We start from the raw sequence: 22,906 nt of genomic DNA on the forward strand, positions 1-22,906 counted from the left end.
GGTTTTGACTTTATTTGGAAAAAAAAAAGACACAGAATTACATAAAATTGTTTTCTCGTATATTATATTTTTAGTATCAGCATTTCATCTGTGCTATGCTGGTGCTGTGTGCTACAAAATAAGAGTGGTATACAAAGTACAATAAACATAGGAAGTGCTCGGAGGTAACCGTTACCACTATAGCTGATACGTTGTACAGTAAAAGAAATTAGCTAATTAATCATTTCGATCACAACAGCAGCTGTTAATGCAGAATAAGGACAATACTGCATGTACTTCACAGTGACTTTACTACATGACTGCTGGGCACGATGCTCTTTACAGAGGTGGCTGGAAGCACTTTATTAGATGGAAAATGTACCACAGACACTTATTTGCTTTTCTCTATTTGAAGGTAATGTTGGTTTTTTAAGTTTTCTGCAGTAGGTGTAAGTGGAGTACTGTCTTATTAGTGGTCATCCCGGAACATTTAAAATCTATATTTTAAGGAAACGGATCTAATGATGAGAATACCTTTAAAATATTATTTTTCAGCAGTTACACTTTCTCACATAAATGCCTGTGTTGTTTTGGCACAGAAATGTAAGTGTGCTCTGGTTTGTGACACCTAAACCTGAGCTATTCTTCACCACTAGTGGGAGATTGTGTTATACTGACAGATTCATTACAGACAACAGCTGCAGAAGTGCTGGAGAAACCTCTTATGAAGTCACAAATACAGCAAGTGGACTAAAAGTTAATCTACGTGCCTATTAGAAAACCTTTCCTACAGCGCTATGAAAACGTATTTGCCCCCTTCTTGATTTCTTTTTCATATTTCTCACATTTATGTGTTTAAGATCAGCAAATGAACTTTAACTGAGTAAATAAAAATGCAGTTTTTAAATGATGATGACCATGATTTTTTTTGTTTTTATCAAAGGAAAAAAAAATGCCTAAAACTACCTGTATGTACCCTTAAACCTAATAACTGGTTGTGCCACGCTTGATAGCAAGAACTGCGATAACTGGCAATGATTGTTTCATATCATTGTGGAGGGATTTTGGCCAACTCATCTTTGCAGAATTCTTTTAATTCAGCCACATTGAAGACTCTCCAATGTGTTAAAGGTCATGCCACAGCATCTCAGTCTGATTTAAGTTCAGACTTTGACTGGACTACTCCAAAACCTTCTATTTGTTTTTGGTTTTTGAGCCATTCAGAGGTGGACTTCCTGGTGTATTTTGGATCATTGTCCTACTGACTAAGCCAAATGTCCTTGAGTTTCCTGAGCACCATTGATGGCCGAAGATTCTCCGTCAGCATTTTCTGGTAGAGAGCAGAGTCGCCCAGAAGTCATTCAGGTCCCGAAGCTGCAAAGCAACCACTGCCACCACGTTTTACTTTTGGTATGATCTTCTTTTTATGAAATGCTGTGTTAGTTTAAGTGGCTCAATCTTTCTAGAAAGTTCAGCTTTTGTCCTGTCAGTCCACAGAATATTTGCTCAAAAGTCTCAGGGGCCACCAGGATGTTTTTTGGCATGAGATGAGCCTTTGTGTTCTGTTTGGTCAGCAGAGAACAATATATCTAATTTTAAAACTTGATTAAAGTTTCATTATCTAAAAACATGTGACAACTATACAAAAAAAGTTATGAAGGGGGAAAGTACTTTTCACAGCACTGTATGTCTGAGGGATAACATCAGGAGGACGGAAATATATTTGTGTTCTATGGACGACAAAGTCAGCCTGCGATCTCCGTGGGTTCTGTCACCAGTTTGGCTCCATTCCACACAGTCTTGAACTGCTCCGGCACTGGGAACTCCCTCTGTTTAAAAAAAAGGAAAACAAAAACAAAGTAAGTGTAAGAACAGCTGCACACATGGAGAGAATTAGCTCAGCCTTTATCTCGGTTACTCACGTAATCGCCCTCTCCTTCAGGTATCATGATGTTCATCTCAGAGCTCTTGGCACTGACAATGTCACAGCTGACAGAGTCCTTACTCAGGTAGACCTGGCAGCCCTCGGTCTTGTTGATGGAAATGGTGGGAACTGTTCCCAAAACCTGCAGAAAGACATGCCTCACTTACTGACAGGCTTTTTTTGGGCACTGTGAGATGTTATTTTACACTTTGGGTGAAAAACTCTGAACAGTTTTAAGAAAACGAAAGCGGACCTACGAGACACTCGGCACATCACTTAATTCTGTGTCAAAATAAAAATGTGTTCACCTGTAACTGAATCGATTTGCAGTTAATGATCTCCACAATCCCAACAACGTTCTCAAAAACCACACCCAGCTTCTTACAGTTGTCTAGACGGGATGAAAACAAACCAGATGAAGATTATAATCCCACGTTATGAAATCTGTGCTCAAACTCATGATTTTGCTTTCAGGAAGCTTACCAATGATGATGGAGTTTATTTTGCCCTTAATCTGCAGGGTGGAGTTATTACAACTGAAGACGTACGCCACCTGTTTAAGCTCCGTCTCCTCGATCACCAGGTCGTGCTTCTGCTCAAAGTTTTCCTGCAACAATAAGGATTCAAAAATCTAGATTAGCAGCCGGTCTACCAGTGCCCTTCATTTCAGCTCCCGTTGTGGGTTTAATTAAATACAAATCATCCTCAAAATAGGATTTACACATCACACGTACCACCCTCCATTTCTTCCCCTCCAGCTCCAGCAGAGGGGGTCTTTTCTGGGCAGGTGTAGTGGGTGAAGCCACAGGCCCCGCGTTCTTGCCTTTGGCTGTTGTTGGTTGTTGAGAACGCAGATTGGGGTTCTTGTGGGTCTTCTGGTCATCTGACACATGCTTCAGACCTACAGATGGAAAGTGTGAGGATAACATTATGAGTTTAAAAATATAAGCTTAAATTAAATTAAGGTGGAAACTGTCGCTCAGCTCTTCTGTGTTGCTCATGGATGCACCTTTAGTGATGTCCATGCCCTGGTTGAGTTGGGCAAATAGCGCGGAGTGCTGGGCTACGGCGGCGTCCGCCTGAGGCTTGGCGTCGTCATCGGTGAACACCGGAGGAGGGCCAGGGGGTGGAGGAGGTGGTGGAGGTGGACAGGGTGCACTCGGGGCTGGGGGCGAATCAAAGAGAGAAGCAGGAGCAATGGGGCCCTGAGAGATGTTGGAAGGAAATAAAATATTTTAAAAATAATTCAAGTATGTTTACTAAAATATTTTAATTTGACTCAGGCTCTGAATCTGAGGTCTGCCTGTTTATTTCATTTAAAGTGTACTTAAATTGTACAACTCTGCAGTGCTCGCAGACCCTGGTCCTCTGACACTTGATGTGAGTAATGTAAAAAACACAAAGCAACACAATCACATTTTTATGTGAACTGTGTGAGTTTTAAGAAAGTTAAAACACTTAAATTTAGTAACTTCAATTTAAGCAGATCTCACTCAAGTTGCCTTCAGTTCACATGACTCATCCTGTGTGTTGGTTGTACTACTTAAGCTAAGTGTTGTGCACGAATACTGAACAAGTTAATCTGAACAAAATCTTTACCTAATTTTTTTTATTTGAATGAATTTGGATACTATTTTAAACTAAAGTAAGCTTTTCTAATACAGTGAAACACAGCATCTTTGGTTTGTGAGCTTTCCCTTTAAAATTAAACTGACAAGAACAAAACAACTAAACAAACAAGTTTAAACAATAAAGAAAATGAAGGCAATGCAACAAGAAACAAAACAATAACGACTAAGAAAAAAAAGATAAAACAAACTGATGAAATATGAAAAATGATTAAGATGAATGTCAGCTGAGAGTGACCTCTCTCCTCCCAGGATCAAACAGGAGTTTTCCTACTTGATGGGTGAAAAACAGACAGCTTCACATCGAAATGGCCAAAATTTTACGACTGCACTGTTTCTCAAACGTAACCCCGGGATAGACCGGCCACCTGTCCAGGACATACACGGCTCTCGGCCTACGACAGCTGGGATAGACCACAGCTCGCCCCTCGCGACCCTGAATTGGATAAGCGTAAGAAGATGGATGCACTGTTGTGCCAGAAAAGAAAAATCAAGATGTTTTTTCCCCCAAATTTTGTTCATTACAGATTTTTTATAACATCAGAATTTAAATTATGAAGAAAAAGGTCCTTTAAGTAGCTCTGATGTGTAAAGAAGAGAAGGGTACACACACACACACACACATCTGCTTTTTGAAGATCTAGCACAGCTGACACAGGGTTAAATTGTCACCAAACGTGCCTCTGAGTGCTCAGACTTGACCTTTGACACGAGTAACATGTGTTGTGAATATCACTGCTGAACAATGTAGACCTGTTACACTAAACAGCTCACTGCATGCCTCTGGATTAGAACCAGCAGATGTGTGCACGCACACATTCATGCATGGCTGTAAAACTATCTACTGAACACTTCTTTGTGTACACCTAAATCCTTTTGTGTACAAAAAGGATTTAGGTGGGGAAAAAAAGGTGGCTCCTTGTGTTAATATAATTAGCTTCACTTAAAATCTTCTTAATTTCTGCTGTTTTAAACTACAGCTTAAGCAATCAACAATCTATTAGCAAGGCTGGACTGGGACAAAAAATCGGCCCGGGCATTTTGACTAGAGACCGGCCCACCAGGATAAAGATTGAAAATGTGACGTCATTCAGGGATAAAACCGCAAAGGATTCTGGGAACTTGTGGCAAGAGGTACTAGCGCACGCAGGCTTTCAATTGAACTCAGTTACACAGCGATAAAAAGAAACCCAAAAAATGGCAAGAAGCTGTTGTATTATTAACTGCAATAACCGGTCGCATGACAGCCACGGGAAGCCGACGGGTAAAGAGATCGTTTTTTTTTTATCGGATTACGTCGTTGAAGTGAAATTTTTTAAGCCATGTTTCCGAAGTAAGAGCCCACGGATGGTCTGGATATACCAAATATAACATCTCAGAACACTCCAGCTCACAGGTTAGTCTGCTCCAAGCATTCCCACAAAGGTCAGAGTTTTTTAGTAGTTAATACGTCATTTTTCTTAACATAATTGGTGATATAGGTTACAAGCAAGTCTGGCGCTGAACAGAAATTGTCGCGCTATGCTCCTTTGTTTATTGTGCATAAATAGTGAATTGTCCTGACACAATATTGCGTTTCGCTTCTGTTATAACCATGGTACACTGACAAAACCATATACTTTTATTCACAGGATAAAACAGTTGTTTTGTATCACTAATTGTCCATTGCGATTACAACATACAATATTATTGTCACTGCTACATTTCTGTGATGCTACTGTAACCGGTTTCTGCTTCATCCCGCTGCAACAGTTCGGCCCAAACAGACTCCTCGACTCTGCGTTGTGTAGTGTTTTTAAAAAGACAAGGAGTCTCTGATCGATCGTTGCCACTTTATTTCCTGAATGGAAACAACGGTGTATTATCAGTGCACAGGCTCGCCACACACCACTCCGCACAGCACACTACGGCAGAACATCTCATTAGCATTCCGCTTTAGCATACAGTTTCACACATTAATAAACAAATGAAAAGTACATAAAACTGGTGTTGGACATGTAAATGGTAAATGGCCTGTATTTATATAGCGCCTTACTAGTCCCTAAGGACCCCAAAGCGCTTTACATATCCAGTCATCCACCCATTCACACACACATTCACACACTGGTGATGGCAAGCTACATTGCAGCCACAGCTCCCCTGGGGCGCACTGACAGAGGCGAGCCTGCCGGACACTGGCGCCACCGGGCCCTCTGACCACCACCAGTAGGCAACGGGTGAAGTGTCTTGCCCAAGGACACAACGACCGAGACTGTCCAAGCCGGGGCTCGAACCGGCAACCTTCCGATTACAAGGCGAACTCCCAACTCTTGAGCCACGATCGCCCCGATGTGTCCACTAAGCACTTATTACACTCGGTGCTCGTCAGCTAATCAAACATGTTTTATGTGTCTGTACTACTTAGCTATATTGTGTGCGGAACAATACAACTCACCTCTCGTATGGCTACGGCAGACTGGCAGCGATTACTGCAGCCAGCCACACCAAGAGGGGGGGCGCTGTTTCCCCATTACACTGATATTTGTGGCAAGTGGAATAATACCACATAAACACTGTTACACTACCAGAAATTATTTCCACTACTAATTAATTACCGTTGAGCTCAAAGGTTATATTAATAAACTGTTAATGAATGTGTATTTATGAAGACGATTTGTGAGACTGGTAAACTTATGATATGTACAATAGTCTTTCGTTCTACACGGTGCATTTCAAGGTCCTGTACCCATCCGTCGGTAAACTGTACCTGGGCTTGTTGCAGTGACCTGAAGTTACTAAACTTCATGAGTGTATGCACTCACTCCAAGAAGCGTATAATTATAAATCTGAGCGTGGTGAAAGTTGGGCAGCACGCTGACGTCTTTTGTCCACTCTTTCACTCCTTTGATTTTTTCCTCGTATCTTTTCTTTGTCTTTTCGTCGAGTCTGTCTTTGTACGGACCGGCATTGTTCTCCCTTTGTTTTGTACATTCCTTTTTTGTGCGGCAAAAAAAAAAAAGAAGGTATTGGAACCGGAGAATGAACGTTTTGCGGTGCTGCAAATGTTTGCATTTGATTTGTTTGATTGGATTGTTTTGCCACGAGTTCCCGGCATGCAATGCGCGAAAATCACGTGATTGTTAAACAAGGGGGAGGGTGCATCCAGCCTCCTCGGCTGTAATTGGTCCAGCCCAGAGTCGATCATGACCAATTGGCCAATCCAACACCTTTCATTATATATACCCTTCCTAAAAAAAAAAAAAAAAAAAAAAAATCCATCGGCCCATAAAAACAAAAAATCGCCAGCGGCCCACCGGGCAATGCCCGGTATGCCCGATGGCCAGTCCAGCTATGTCTATTAGATAGTTGACATCTATTGTTTCCTGTTTCTGACATGAAGAACTCCTTGCTTGAAGGTTTGAAGGCTTCACTCTGAGATTTATGAAGCAGAAATTACTATTTTTATCGATTTCAAAGATTTTATACGAGAAATAATCAGCTGAAATAAATAAAACAACTGTCAGTTCAACCATTTAAACAGTGATAACTAGAATCATGTTAACTACAAGCCCCCGAGGGACAACTGGAAAAAATATTTGAAGTGTTAAAAGTGTGATGTTCACTACTCAGAATCGGACTTGCTTTAACATTTTAAGTTCTTTTGTTTTTTTACCCTGTGTCTAGTTTAATGTGACCGTTTGCATGAGTCCATATGTCAGCCTGTGGATAGGCCTGTCACTAAAGCGCCGTCTGAGCAGCAGATGACGCGTTGCATCGGTGAAGAGGGACCAGCCCTGCAGTTTAGGTTACGGCACAGGCTGTGTGTGTACACAGGCTCTTTGTCGGGGCAACTTCTGTAAAGAAAACCTCCATTCAAGTAAATCGTGAGGACCACCTGTTGGTATCACACACTCCGGTCCTTGTTTGCGCACACACACTCTGTGTCTCTCGCACATGCAGCAGCTCTGCTGTCTGACAGCAGGGCCAGCAGCTGACACACACAGCCGCCGCAGGCTCTCAAGTTTCTGCATGCAGACAGTACACATGTGAGCACAGTTGTTGAGCATTAGTTTAAGCTGAGCATAGGTTTTCATCGTTTCATGTTGCAATAAAGGAAAAAGTGAACCATTTGGGGCTTATTTGATTCCCTGCTGAGAGCAGAAGATCTCTTAACTTAGAGTGCAAACAGAAGGAAGCAGCTGTCCTGAATGCCCAAAGGTACAGTTGTGGTCAGAAGTTTACATCCACTCATCAAGGGCACGAATGATTTCTCGAACTGTTCTTTTTCCAGTGTCGAATGAGTGTACTGCATACATCTTTAATGACTTTAAAAAATAAGAAAACACACATTAAATCTTTTAACTTTTTTAACTTCACAAGGCCTGCTAACTTCTCATTAGTGATCATGATCGACTACGTTGTAGTTTCTCTTTGCCAGTATAAAAGGATTAGTTTAAAAGCACTCACTGGACTGACCAATACTCAGAACAACGGGAAAGTCCAAGGAACTCAGTGAAGACTAAGAGGGAGAATTGTGGATTTAAGCAAGTTTCTTGGAGTCATTTCTAAACAACTGCAGGATTTATCAGTTCAAACAACTGTACTTAAATACAAGTTATTGAAATGGGCCATCACTTTGGCGGTGTCAAGAGGAAGACCCAAACTGTCACCTTCAGATAAGAGGAAACTGGTTAGGAGTCACCAGAAACCACCAAGGCTCAAGTCTGGAAACTGGAATCTGCTGGAAGACCAGCATCACTGTCCACAGTGAAACCAGTTTTTCATTGTCATGGACTGAGAGGGTGCAGACCAAGACAGAAGCCATTGCTACTAAATCGACACTTTTAACCTCGACTGAAATTTGCAGCTGCCCACATGGAAAAGCGAGACGGTGGTCAGGCGAGACAAAGATTCTTGAATGGCCTTACCAAAACCCCGACCTCAGCCTGTGTGGACTGCACTTCAAAGCCGGGTCTACGCCAGGAAACCAACTAAACGAACTCTAACATTATCTTTCTTCCATAAAGTGTGGTCAAATATCCGTCCAGATTTATACCAGAAAATTATTGATGGGTGCCAAAAGCGTCCGGTAGAGGTGCAACTTGCTAAGGGACATTTAACCAAATACAGTGGGACAAAAAAGTATTTAGTCAGCCACCGATTGTGCAAGTTCCCCCACTTAAAATGATGACAGAGGTCAGTAATTTGCACCAGAGGTACACTTCAACTGTGAGAGACAGAATGTGAAAAAAAAATCCATGAATCCACATGGTAGGATTTGTAAAGAATTTATTCGTAAATCAGGGTGGAAAATAAGTATTTGGTCAATAACAAAAATACAACTCAATACTTTGTAACATAACCTTTGTTGGCAATAACAGAGGTCAAACGTTTACTATAGGTCTTTACCAGGTTTGCACACACAGTAGCTGGTATTTTGGCCCATTCCTCCATGCAGATCTTCTCGAGAGCAGTGATGTTTTGGGGCTGTCGCCGAGCAACACGGACTTTCAACTCCCGCCACAGATTTTCTATGGGGTTGAGGTCTGGAGACTGGCTAGGCCACTCCAGGACTTTCAAATGCTTCTTACGGAGCCACTCCTTTGTTGCCCGGGCGGTGTGTTTTGGATCATTGTCATGTTGGAAGACCCAGCCTCGTTTCATCTTCAAAGTTCTCACTGATGGAAGGAGGTTTTGGCTCAAAATCTCACGATACATGGCCCCATTCATTCTGTCCTTAACACGGATCAGTCGTCCTGTCCCCTTGGCAGAAAAACAGCCCCATAGCATGATGTTTCCACCCCCATGCTTCACAGTAGGTATGGTGTTCTTGGGATGCAACTCAGTATTCTTCTTCCTCCAAACACGACGAGTTGAGTTTATACCAAAAAGTTCTACTTTGGTTTCATCTGACCACATGACTTTCTCCCAATCCTCTGCTGTATCATCCATGTGCTCTCTGGCAAACTTCAGACGGGCCTGGACATGCACTGGCTTCAGCAGCGGAACACGTCTGGCACTGCGGGATTTGATTCCCTGCCGTTGTAGTGTGTTACTGATGGTGACCTTTGTTACTTTGGTCCCAGCTCTCTGCAGGTCATTCACCAGGTCCCCCCGTGTGGTTCTGGGATCTTTGCTCACCGTTCTCATGATCATTTTGACCCCACGGGATGAGATCTTGCGTGGAGCCCCAGATCGAGGGAGATTATCAGTGGTCTTGTATGTCTTCCATTTTCTGATGATTGCTCCCACAGTTGATTTTTTCACACCAAGCTGCTTGCCTATTGTAGATTCACTCTTCCCAGTCTGGTGCAGGTCTACAATACTTTTCCTGGTGTCCTTCGAAAGCTCTTTGGTCTTGGCCATGGCGGAGTTTGGAGTCTGACTGTTTGAGGCTGTGGACAGGTGTCTTTTATACAGATGATGAGTTCAAACAGGTGCCATTCATACAGGTAACGAGTGGGGGACAGAAAAGCTTCTTACAGAAGACGTTACAGGTCTGTGAGAGCCAGAGATTTTCCTTGTTTGAGGTGACCAAATACTTATTTTCCACCCTAATTTACGAATAAATTCTTTACAAATCCTACCATGTGGATTCATGGATTTTTTTTTCACATTCTGTCTCTCACAGTTGAAGTGTACCTCTGGTGCAAATTACTGACCTCTGTCATCATTTTAAGTGGGTGTTGTGTCCACACATACTATTGCATTTGTTCTGTAGATGCATTTACCAGAAGCGCTAGAGGGCGCTAGTGAGTATGTTGTTCTGGTTGTGGTTTTGGAGAAGAAAAAAAGAAAAATAAAGAAAGGAGTCAACTCCGGTAATCCTCTGTTCCTACCTGCGTGTGTGTGTAATACTTGCTGAACTAACACCACACAACAAGTGGCGATGAGAGTAGTGGTGATTAAGTTATGGCTCTGCTCTCTTTGCAACCCCCGGCTGTGTTCCTGGATTGCCCGGGCGAACCGAAAATTCCATTTGCTGCGTGGAAAAAGTTGTTCGATAACTACTTGCTGGCGATCGGGGGTAATGACTTTGCTACGGAGAGGAAGAGGGCCCTGCTCATTCACTGCTTGGGAACGGAGGGACAACGAATCTACAGCGCCTTACCACTCGCTACGGATGATTACGAGGGATCCGTAAAGGCTTTGGAAACGTACTTTCATCCTAAAGTCAATGTTGTCGCCGAGAGATACCGTTTCAGGCAACGAGCCCAAGCTGTCGGTGAGTCTACAGATCACTACGTTGCAGCACTGCGTGAGCTCGTGAAACAATGTAAGTTCGGGGCTATGGAGAATGAAATGTTGCGGGATCAACTTGTAGAGAAGACAAATAATGCTCGTATACGTGAAAGACTGCTAATGGAGGAGGATTTGACGCTCGATCGAGCTTTGGAAATTGCTAGGCGTACAGAGGCTGCAATAGCTGATGCAAAGGCCATTGCTGTCGGTGAAACAAAGCCTGTTGCCGCTGTTCAAGTACAAAAGAAGATGCGCAAGCCAAAATACAAAGCAGCTAAAAAAACGGATACAGCTCCGACGTGCTACCGTTGTGGTTCAGCTGATCACAAAGCCAATGATAAATCCTGCCCCGCAAAAGACTGCAAATGTAATACGTGTGGGAAAATCGGACATTTTTCGAGAGTGTGTAAATCTTCTCATAAGCTTGTTAATGAAGTGACTGTTCCTGAAATGTGTGTTTTAACTGTTGACAATTGTGTCAGTGGTGATCCGGCTAAATTGATGTGCACTGTTGCAGTCACTGTACCAAATACTGCACAGGCATGCACTGTTAAGCTACTAGTAGACACAGGGTCTGGTGTTTCCATACTGCCTGAACATGTTTACAGCACAAATTTTGGCTCAGTTAAGTTAAGTAATCCAGCTGTTCAGCTTATTACATATTCAAAAGAGAAACTGGATGTATTAGGGTGTCTTAGAGCTGACATTACTTACAATGGCAAGAGTGCCTCCACAGATCTCTACATTGTGAGAACAGGAACACCCATACTGGGAATGGACTTGGTGACTGCCCTCCAGCTACACATAAAAGGGGGACAATTAGTTCTTGACAGTCCCAAGGTCTGTGCTGCACTCCAGCAAACCTCGGCTCTGCCCACCCAATGTAAACAGGAATGTGAGTCTCCAGTTGCATTCGGATGTGCAAAGGACTTTGTACATAAAGTGAAGGTGCGACCTGAAGTGAAGCCAATACAGCAGAAACTTCGACGCTTACCCCTGTCAGTCCGTGATGCTGTTTCCGCAGAACTCAAGAACCTTGAGGAACATGGCATCATAGAGAAAATTGATGCATCTGAATGGGTCTCCCCGATTGTAGTCACTAGAAGGAAGACTGGTGGCATACGCATGTGCGTTGATTTGAGAGAACCTAACAAAGCGGTGGTCGCTGACAGTCATCCCTTGCCACTGATAGAGGACATACTGTCTGAGCTGCGTGGGGCTGTCATGTTCTCCACCCTGGATCTTAAATCCGCCTACCATCAGCTGAAACTACATGAAGAGAGTAGAGGGCTCACTGCTTTCATTACACATGAAGGACTGTACCAGTACTGCAGAGTTCCCTATGGGTTGAGTTCAGCACCTGCAGCCTTCCAAAAGATGATGACACAAATCCTACGCGGCCAGAAAGGGGTGCAATGCTACCTTGATGATGTCATCATATACAGAACGTCAGAAGCTGAACATGAGGCCAACTTGCGTGCTGTGTTACACAGAATCAACAATGCAGGACTGAAACTCAATGTTGACAAATGTCAACTCCGTCAAACTACTCTGAGCTTTTTGGGTCAAAAGATCGGTCCAGAAGGTCTGCTGCCAGATGACTCTCATGTCACTGCCATCCTGCATGCTCCGCCCCCTACTGATCCTGCAACCCTGCGCTCATTTCTTGGCTTGAGTGCATGGTACAGCAAGTTTGTGCCAAATTACGCGACTGTTGTTGAACCTATGAGAGCTCTTCTGCGTAAGGACTGTTCATTCCACTGGAACGAAGCAGCTCAAGCAGCGTTTGATCAAGTCAAGCGGTTAATCGTGCACAGCCCTGCCCTGGTGATGTTCGACCCCAGTAAGCCAACCATAGTCTCAACAGATGCCTCAGACTACGGTGTAGGTGCTGTTTTGACTCAACTTGACGGTAATGATGCAGAACATACTGTTGCATTTGCATCTCGCAGCTTGTCTGATGCAGAGAGGAAATACTCAATCGTTGAGAAGGAAGCTCTAGCTTGCGTCTGGGCTGCTGAAAAATGGCGCACATGGCTCTGGGGCAGAAAATTCCTCCTACGAACAGATCACCAAGCACTGACAACACTGCTGACTACTAAGGGCAATAACAGAGCTGGTCTACGCATAGCCAGATGGTCAGCTCGCCTGTTGGAGTTTGATTATGAAGTGGAATATAGAACTGGGTCACTGAACCATGTTGCTGATTGTCTTTCTAGGCTTCCACTTTCCGAGACAGACATGGCATGTGCAGAGGATGTGGAGTCAGTTGCAGCCATCCTCACTGATCTGAGTGCTGTGTCTGAGGATGACTTCCAGTCAGGGTGCAAAGACTGTCCAGTGTTCACAAAGCTCCGTGTGCAGATACAGAAAGGCTGGCCTGCTAGGAAGACGTCACTGGATCCTGACTTACAGCCGTACTTCCCAATCCGCCATGAACTCGCGGTCTTGAACGAGTGCATCATCAGAGGTACACATCGATTGCTAGTGCCTGAGTCGTTGCAGAAAAAACTCACTGATATAGCTCATGAAACTCACCAAGGCATCGTCCGTACCAAACAACGCCTGAGGGAAATGTACTGGTGGCCCAAAATGGATTGTCATATAGAGACACTGATAAAGAACTGTGCAACGTGCAGACAGAATGACAAGTCCGCTGTCACCCATGATGCTCCACTCCAACCCATTCCTTTACCAGCTGCTGCTTGGGAAAAGGTGTCTGTGGACATCATAGGCCCTTTTGAAATAGCCCCTTCTGACTGTAGATTTGCCATCACATTGGTAGACTACTTTAGCAAGTGGCCTGAAGTAGCTTTTGCTCCCCGAGCTGATGCAGCTACTATCATTCAATTCCTTTCTGTAGTTTTCTCTCGTGAAGGGAATCCAAAGACACTGATAAGTGACAATGGCTCTCAATTTCTCTCTGCTGAGTTCACTGACTTCCTGAAAAGCAGGGGAATCCAACACCTGAGATCCTCAGTGTATTACCCAAGAGCTAATGGGGAAGTTGAGAGATTCAATAGATGCATTAAAGACTGCCTACAGACTGCCTCGATTCAAGGACAACCCTGGAAATCGTTCCTGAGAACTTACCTGATGGACTACAGAGCAACCCCTCATTCAACAACTGGAGTTTCCCCTTCAGAACTGCTCCATGGACGACGAATGAGAACAAAGTTACAGGTAATGGATATGCCTGTTCCTCAGACAGAGAGGCATACCATGTGCGAAAGAGTTAAGAATAAGCAAATGAAAATGAAAGAATACACTGATGCTCGCAGACACGCCAAACCATCCAACTTTCAGCCTGGTGACAAGGTACGGGTTAGGAAGCCGTGGAAGGTAAAGAAAGGCGAGTTAAAGTTTTCCAAACCAAGGACAAGGAAAGGACCAAACACTTATTTGCTGGATGATGGACGGACCTGGAACGCCTCACACTTATCGGCTCTGTCAGAGCTGAACGCAGGTACTGATTCTGACACAACAATGGACTGTCATAAACCAGGAACTGATCTAGCATCTAACTCTGAGTCTGATAGTAGGCTTAGGCCCACCAGGATGAGGAACCCACCTTGCTGGACCCAAGACTTTGTCATGGGAAAGTGAATGTTACTGAGTAATGTGAAATATGTTAAAAGTGTATTAGGTGACATACATCAGAATGATGAAGTCAGGTTCACATAAGAAGTCCTTGTTCAAAGGGGGAGATGTTGTGTCCACACATACTATTGCATTTGTTCTGTAGATGCATTTACCAGAAGCGCTAGAGGGCGCTAGTGAGTATGTTGTTCTGGTTGTGGTTTTGGAGAAGAAAAAAAGAAAAATAAAGAAAGGAGTCAACTCCGGTAATCCTCTGTTCCTACCTGCGTGTGTGTGTAATACTTGCTGAACTAACACCACACAACAGTGGGGGAACTTGCACAATCGGTGGCTGACTAAATACTTTTTTGCCCCACTGTATTAGTGGCCGTGTGTGTATTTACTTGAGCCTTTATGAATTAGATAAAATCTGAAATGAAGGTATACTTGTGCATCTGCTTCTTGTTTTGTTAAAGGTATTAAATATGCTGTACAATCATTCCACCCTGTAAAAAGGGTGTCCATGATGACCATATCTCCACAGCACCTTTAAAGCTCAGTAATGAAAATGGTTTATTTTATTTGAGTTTAAAATTAAACTATGAATGACACTATCCAGGCCAGCTGTTTCACTTTGTTAACATTCTTCATGCTAAGCTCAGATCTCCCGACCATCTCCTGGCAGCAACCTCATAGTTACAAATATGACAGCATTATTGATCCTCACTTGCGGCTCAGAGCAAGAGTGAACAGGCATCTTTCCCCTCGGATCAACAATTCAGTTAATAAGGAAAGTGAAGCTTTAGTTTTGTTGTTTCTTTCTGTAATTAAATCAAGAGGAAAAACTCTTCTAACCGATAAGGGAAGAAGATTTTGTTTCAGATCACTGTAATCTCTGAGATCTAGCAAAGGCTAGTCCTTGAGTAGACATTAACAGTGTGTGTGTGTGTGTGAGTGTGTGTGGGAGGGACAGAGGTCTTTGAAAGCTTCACAGAGAAATGCGGTGAGCGGCCACTGAGGAGAAGCTCATTCATTCATTCATGCTCCCTGCAGTGGTTTATGTAACTGACTGCTCCATAACTAAAAATGGTAGAAGTTATTTTGAGCAGATATAAAACGATCAAGCCGTGCGAACAGAAACCAAATGAAAACACAGCTGACATTATAAAGCACTAGTAACAGGAGTGATTCAGGCTCAGGTATGAGAAGGTGGTGAGTATAACATAAAACAGCACAATATTGTACTAACAAAGGCAAAAAAAGCCTTTTGAATCCATACGTGGCACCTCGCTTGTGTACTCACACTCTTGCTCCACACCAGACCTGTCGTGTGGTGCTGTTTGATGAACGCCTGCATCTCAGTCCAGATCAACAGGTAGGAGCGCACCCAGTCCACATGACGTCTGTCTCTGGGAGAGACAAACATATAACGGTCAAATAAAAAATTATATATGAAGGAAGCTGAGGCATGTGGATGAGGATGGACCTGAGCAGGTGAGCAGAGCAAGAAACTCACGATGCAGCGTTTTGCAGGTTAAATTGATACAGAAATGTTTTAACAATTTGTGAAATAAATAAAAAATCTGCTTTATTGTTGAACACCGTTAGTCTGCATTCGCCATGCTACCTTTCTAATTTTCATCTACTTTTGCATTCTAGGCTCCTGTCATCTCTCTACCTGATTTGTTTACCACAGTGACTTTCATGGTTTGCATGAATTGTCATTTATGGAATAAATAAATCAGCTGTAATGTTTCAAATATCTAGAGAAGATGAAAAATGAGCTATATTTACGTTTCCTTGTAGTCCTTAAGCACTCTGTTGGTGTAGAAGGTGGCAGCATCGTTCATCTCCTTTACATATGGACCAGGCTTCTGACTCTGAGATGGAGAGAGATAAAATCTCCTGAAAGCTGTGACATAAACACTTCTCTGAACATCTTAAGTTCAGCACGTTTCATAAGTGGCGAAAAGCGGCGTCCTGCCAGTAACCTGCACAGACCAGAAGCAGCTTCAAAGACTTGTATTCAAGCACTGGAGATGGTGATCTTTGATCTTAAAATGATCTTCGCCTCAAATCAGAAGAAATGTTTGTACTGATGGAAAACAGAAAAAGTCCATGTTGTAGGAAGAAAAATAAGGTCTTACTTTTAGTTATTTATCTGCATGAAAGGTTGTTTATGCAGATGATTGAAAAGTTGGCTTAACTTCGTGTTGAATACTTGCTCCTGAGGACCATCAAATTCAAAAAGGGCTAATAGCTTTCTGTTCAGACAGTTGATATGCTTTCTTTCTTGTATTGTGGCTTAAATAGGTTTTATCAGACATGCCAATCTTTACACAGCATCATGTGCACGTTCATGTGTGCTCATCCTTACCACGGCCACCCAGCCCAGTGCGGGGATGCTCTCGCTGACGGCTGAAAGGTGGTTGAAGAGGCTGCTGCCACGGTTTCTTTCTCTGAAGCTCTGAATCTCCTGGATGTGATCTGAAATCGGCTTCAAGAGGTCCTGGAGCTCTGTCTGCAAGAGCAGGAGGGAGAAATTAGGAAGAGGACAGAAGATGGGTGTAAAAGAGAAGGGTCATTATAATCTGAACCCTATAAACATCAAATTCTCTTATTTGTTTAAGAAACACTGATGCCTGTAAAATCTTACTCGCTAGTATATTTTAGCCACCTCCTTAGCCCCTCTTTTAGAATCTGAGCTATATTTCCATGCCCACTTCGGCACCATCCAGCAATTCCTAAACTGGGCTGCAGGAGACGATCTGATTTGATTAGCACGGGCCTTTTTTCCACTGGAACATCCAGATCTCAGTTACGGTATAGCTCGTCTCATAGTTCTCAGCTCCCCTCCCCATCGCTCCGAGCCTGAAAACATTCCTCAGTTCATGGGGAGATCCCTGTGGCCTTGTAAGGCATACCGTTTCTCCAATGTTTACAGTTTATCAATTACACATGCACCCGCGCTCACAGAAGTACAGGAACACAGCGTTTCACTGGCAAATAGCTGCTACTTGCTTACATGTTCTGATCTGCTGTGAAATGAGTGTAATGTAGAACATATGGAGCTAATGAGCTGTGACAGGAGGAAGCTGATGAACAATCAGGAGGAGCTGGCAGTGATCGGTTAAGCTGCAGCGGTGCTCCTGATACATGCATCACCTAGACGTGAGCAAGAGGTGATGCTTGAAATGAAAATCTATTCATGTGCATCAGGTTTAGTAGTTTTATGTTTGAGAGCAGGAGAGCAACAAAAACAGCACTAAACTTTATTTCCCAACAAATTCTTCCCCTGATCAGACGCACATGATCTTCATAAGCACAGACAGACGCCCCTTTCTCTGCTCCTCCAGCTGCTTTTATTCCCTCTAAGTCCACCTAATGGCTGTCTTTGAAGCAATACATCACCTCTTTACTGCAGCAAATAGGCCGTGCTTAAGAGTGAGCATGTAGGACGAATTTAAGGTAGCAAGCAAGATTTGAGGGGTGAAGTTTGCCTCCCTAAGGCGTAACTTTTTCCATTACCTTTCCCTGTAGTAATTCCTTCCATTACTAATCTGTTATCTCTATTGCCAGTATTTAAAGGCGAGCAATTACTCATTTAATACAAATTTATGAGTACTGGAGGATAAATTCAAAGGAAAAACATCTGACTTTACCCTGCTGAGATCTGAGCTCTTGTTCGGGATGCATGAGGTGCAATAAGTCTGTGACGAGCAGAGTATAAGGTGCAGAAAAATCCAACTGTAATGCACCCATATAAGTAAGCAGGATCTTAGGGAGTAAAAAATATGTTTATGTATATGTTCATAAGGACAGCCTCTTTAAGAGTGTTAAAACATTTGTGCTATATGATCACATATTTAATGATGACCTGTCCGAAGTGTATCACACCCCCAAACCAGTGTCATGGTCCTTGCCATGCAGATGTGTCATTTGCTGTTTTTTGTCCTCTGCCTCTACAGTCACATTTCCCAGTTTTCTGTGTTTGTTTGCATGTGGATGCACTAGTTTTCTGGCCTGTTTTCCACCTTCTGGTTCCTGCACACCTCCCTTTGATGACTTCACTGTGGCACAGAGTCAGTCTTCGTTGGTTCGTTTGCATGCAAACAGTTCGCTCTGAGAATTCCCGGACACAGAGGGGTGAGAGAGAATGACTTGCTGTACACGTTAGTCGTTTACCAGCTGAAGAACTGCAAACTTTTACAAAGCCTGGAGAAGTTTCTGCAAAAAAGAAGCGCCTGCACTCACATCCCAGCTGTGGGAAGGTTCACGTGCTGGCGAGATGTATTAGAGCAGCTAATTGATTCATTTCCACTTTTGTTGTTTACTGCTGAGCTATCAACACACTGACAAAAGAGTTATTGACAAGCTCAGCTGAGTGTGCTGAATCATTATTGCCATCTATCAGATTTTTGAGCTTTTTGCTTCTTTCAGTGCCGAGAACAATCCGGCAAAAAGGATAAAAAACGTCAGCTCACATCATGTGTTTGGCTGAGCTCAGTGCGTTATAACAGCACAGGACTTGACTTCCTACACAAGCGCTGCATCAAAGGCAGAAAGTCATGTGTGAACTGCTGGGAACAGCAGTACACACACACACACACACACACACACACACACACACACACACACACACACACACACACGGTGAGTTAACTGGCCAACCTGAGGTCACCTGAAAGAGTGAGATGCCTACTTTCTCTGACTCTTTCTCTCTTTGTCTAACACTCGATCTAACTGACACACACACACACTCACACACACACGCACGCACGCACACACACACACACACGCGCACACACACACACACACACACACACACGGTGAGTTAACTGGCCAACCTGAGGTCACCTGAAAGAGTGAGATGCCTACTTTCTCTGACTCTTTCTCTCTTTGTCTAACACTCGATCTAACTGACACACACACACACTCACACACACACGCACGCACGCACACACACACACACACGCACACACACACACACACTCACACACACACGCACGCACGCACACACACACACACACGCACACACACACACACACACACACACGGTGAGTTAACTGGCCAACCTGAGGTCACCTGAAAGAGTGAGATGCCTACTTTCTCTGACTCTTTCTCTCTTTGTCTAACACTCGATCTAACTGACACACACACACACTCACACACACATGCACGCACGCACGCACACACACACACCAACAACAGGCTCAAATATAGAACATGCCCATAAAAAGTCAGAGAGCACAACAGAGCTGCGCTGTGGAGGAAGGCCAGAAGTTTTGGAGATATGTGTGTGCGCATGTCAGTGTGTGTGTGTGTATGCGTGTGGATAGAAAAGGGGCACTGCCCAGAGTTACACACTTTTCTCTATCTGTGCTGAGAGCTACAGATATAGACCTGACTGCGGAAAGCTGTGAGAGATTTCTGAAGAGAGTTTTGTACTCGGGGGAGTATTTTTGTTTTTGGTGTTTGGTTGTGCACTGAAAGGTTTTTAGGACTGTGCAAAGGAAACCGTTTCATGCTAAGGTAGAAAGCTTAAATCAGGCTTATAAATTCAAACCTAAACTGGCATCTATGACAGTTAAACCAAGGAGGGCATGTTCTATTGAACAATATCTGCTGTTCAACCTGTTTTAAAGGTTATAAACCGAAGTGTCTTTTTATTCCTATTCATCCTGCATGATATGAATGCAGATTAACATCTGAACATTTGAAAACTACATTACAGTTTTCATGCAAGCTTCAGGTCTTTAGGTTCCAAATTTTACCAGCTTTTCTTGTGAAACCTGAACGCCTGTCTGTAAAAACAGACACCAAAGGTGTGCGGTTTTACCTAACTCAGTTTTAATTTATGTTTTATTGCTCTCGGTTTTAACTGGGTTACAACATGAGGGTGTGAAGTTTTTGCTCATGCTGCACATTCAAAAAGACAATGAAAGAAGCTTTCATTGGCCATTATGTGGTTGGATCAGGGCGTTGGTAGCAGCTCTTGAGCCACCATTTCCCCGTTTTCCGTGTTTTGTTTTGAGTTTCGTTGTGATGCTGAATGTGTCTCTCCTCTCTATCAGCCCACCCCTCTCCTGGGTTAGTCCCCCTCTCTCTCTCACTCTTTCCTTGTTTGCATTTCTGACTATCTCTGAATGCTCGTTTCACAGCCTCTCAACCAATGACCTGACAGATCGGGAGTAATCACTTCCTGGTGGGCTCTGTGGACCCTGTAACACACACACACATACAACACAAGCAGAAGGCCAATGGGATGATATCATTCTCTCACACACAGACACAGACATCTCTCCCACCCCTCTGCTCTCTATACGTGAACATGTTGGGAATGTGTTGTATTAGCATTTTCTTGGTCAAAGAGCAGAGTAATCCCTCTGTGAACAGACGGGCCTGCTGGGAAACACATGGGTCAGACCGTTACAGAGGACTGAGGCCCAGCTCATCTCTCTGTTAGGCTGCTGCTGTAATTTGATGCAATTTGGCCCTTAAAGTCATGAGAGCTGCACCACGCTTCAGCAGGTTTTGTGTGGCTCAGCTGGGAGCTGAAACACAAACAGCCAATCGCAGTCATGGAATCCAGTCACATGGTAACACTGTTTGTGTCACATTCAGACAGGCTCTAAAGACAATAAAGAGGATACAGTGAAAAATAATGATGGCAGGGAGGCCATGACTGGTGTTTCTCTAACAACACGATGGCCAATAAACCTGATATACGTTGCTAAGACAACAGCACTGAACTGCTCTGTCATATCAGGTTAGGTTTCATGGAGCCATCTTTTTGTGATGTTGAGTGGTACTTGTTGCGATATTATTTAGTTTTGGTTTCTGTTTTGAGTTCCAGGGGTTTTCCTGTCTTTGCCATCCTCTTTCTTTGTCCTCCTGATTTTTTATAGAAATGACTTTTCCTTGTTCATCTTCTTTGTTTTTGTCTTTCCCTGTAATGATGCCTTGTTTTCCCCTGTCTTCCCTACTTCCTGATTGTCTAACCTACCTTTTGTATGTGGACAGCTTTCCACCATATATCATTGTCCATTTCATTAGGTACACCTCGCTAGTACGTGGTTGGCCTTCCCTTCAGAACTGCCTTTTTTCCACCTTGCCTCATGTTATGAGGCAAATCATTAATAATGTAAGTCAATGACCCTCTTAAGGGACAATCCCCACTAAGGTTTAAACACCTGGGACTCTCCAACATTTGGTCTTAGAACTGAAGAAGCTTCTCAGATGAGACATGAAACATCTTAAGCTTAAAGAAGTCCAGTCACTTTCTTTCCAAGCTCCTTAGACTACCAAGTTCTGGATGTCTACAACCCACACAGACATGTTTATATGATGTTCAGTTGGTACTAAGAGGTCCAAAAGTGTGCCAGAAAAGTATCCCCCACACCAATACACCACCTGCCGCCTGAACTGTTGATACAAGGCAGGATGGATCCATGCTTTCATGTTATTTATGCCAAATCCTGACCCTACCATCTGGCTGTCACAACAGAAAATGAGACTCATCAGACCAGGCTACACTTCTACGGCCCAACGTTTGTGAGCTCGTGTAAATTCTAGCTTCAGTCTCCTGTCCTTAGGTGATTGTCGTGTAAGAGCTTCTTGGAAAAAAGAAAACAAAATCACCTCTGTGGGATTATTTTAGTTTTAAACAAGCTGACAGAGTTAAACCAGACCGGCTGCAGCCTGTGAACGAATAAAAAGGACAGATGCCATATGCTATTAAATAATCAGGGTGCATAACCACACTTGTAGTTTTTGTTGTAGTTCATCAAATATTATTTAACAGCTGATCAGACAGAAAACACTGCACTTGTAGTGTCCTTACCTAACCATATAAAGCACTTTGAGGTGACTGTTGTTGTTATTTTTGGTGCTTTATAAATAAAATCGTACTGTTTTGTGAAAGATTGAAATCGGTGACATACGATTATGCATAATATGTCCCGACTCCATAAGCCAGTTCATTTTAGCTCATGTTTTCAGTTGTGTTTTACAATTTTAATAAGATCTTTATATAAGACAAATTATATTATGATTACCCAGTGCCCATGAAAACCCCCCAAAACAAAACAACCCCCCAAAAACCATCCCACAGCTTCTGAGGTTACACTGTGACATCATCAGTGCAGGTTTCTCTTTTAATGTCCTCCTGTCGTACCTGCGCTGGTTCCTGGTGTGTGGCAGCCATCTTGATGAAAGCTCTCTGAGTCTGTAAGGCGTTCATCACCATCTCTGCCTGTCAGTCACAAAGTGTAAATGTTAGGACTGATCTCATAATACATTATGTTATACTTGATGAGTGCTTGTCTTCACAGATTGTTCACCATGCAGAAAACATGAACAATCTGAGCAGTCGCTGCAGAAATCCAGGCAAACACTCTAATGACTATGTCTAACTTATATACACACACAAACACACACTCTCACTCGCTTAGTTTGGGTTATTCCCAGCCAACCGTGTCCTCTGTGTGTGTGTGTGAGAGGTCCATTTGCAGGCCAAGGGAACCACCGGGGAGGCTTTTTCCATAAAAGGAGCTTTACAAACTTGAAGAAACTA

General features: G+C 43.3%; 1 protein-coding gene across 1 annotated transcript in view; it reads right to left on the reverse strand.

Moving 5' to 3' along the window:
* Positions 1-22,906, reverse strand: part of cap2 (cyclase associated actin cytoskeleton regulatory protein 2) — a 28,684-nt gene continuing 5,778 nt past the window's right edge. The window contains exons 4-13 of the mRNA XM_085345879.1: positions 22,508-22,585; positions 16,709-16,852; positions 16,126-16,211; positions 15,635-15,740; positions 2,913-3,108; positions 2,638-2,804; positions 2,387-2,510; positions 2,212-2,294; positions 1,902-2,045; positions 1-1,808 (exon numbers count right to left, since the gene is read on the reverse strand). Coding sequence (XP_085202005.1) covers positions 1,725-1,808; positions 1,902-2,045; positions 2,212-2,294; positions 2,387-2,510; positions 2,638-2,804; positions 2,913-3,108; positions 15,635-15,740; positions 16,126-16,211; positions 16,709-16,852; positions 22,508-22,585 — 1,212 coding nt within the window. The 3' untranslated portion in view covers positions 1-1,724. The remainder of the gene's footprint in view (positions 1,809-1,901; positions 2,046-2,211; positions 2,295-2,386; positions 2,511-2,637; positions 2,805-2,912; positions 3,109-15,634; positions 15,741-16,125; positions 16,212-16,708; positions 16,853-22,507; positions 22,586-22,906) is intronic.

The sequence above is a fragment of the Diplotaxodon limnothrissa genome, linkage group LG22, assembly GCF_057381915.1.
Source record: "Diplotaxodon limnothrissa isolate DT_005_m linkage group LG22, D_limnothrissa_male_GT1.1, whole genome shotgun sequence".
NCBI lineage: Eukaryota > Metazoa > Chordata > Actinopteri > Cichliformes > Cichlidae > Diplotaxodon > Diplotaxodon limnothrissa.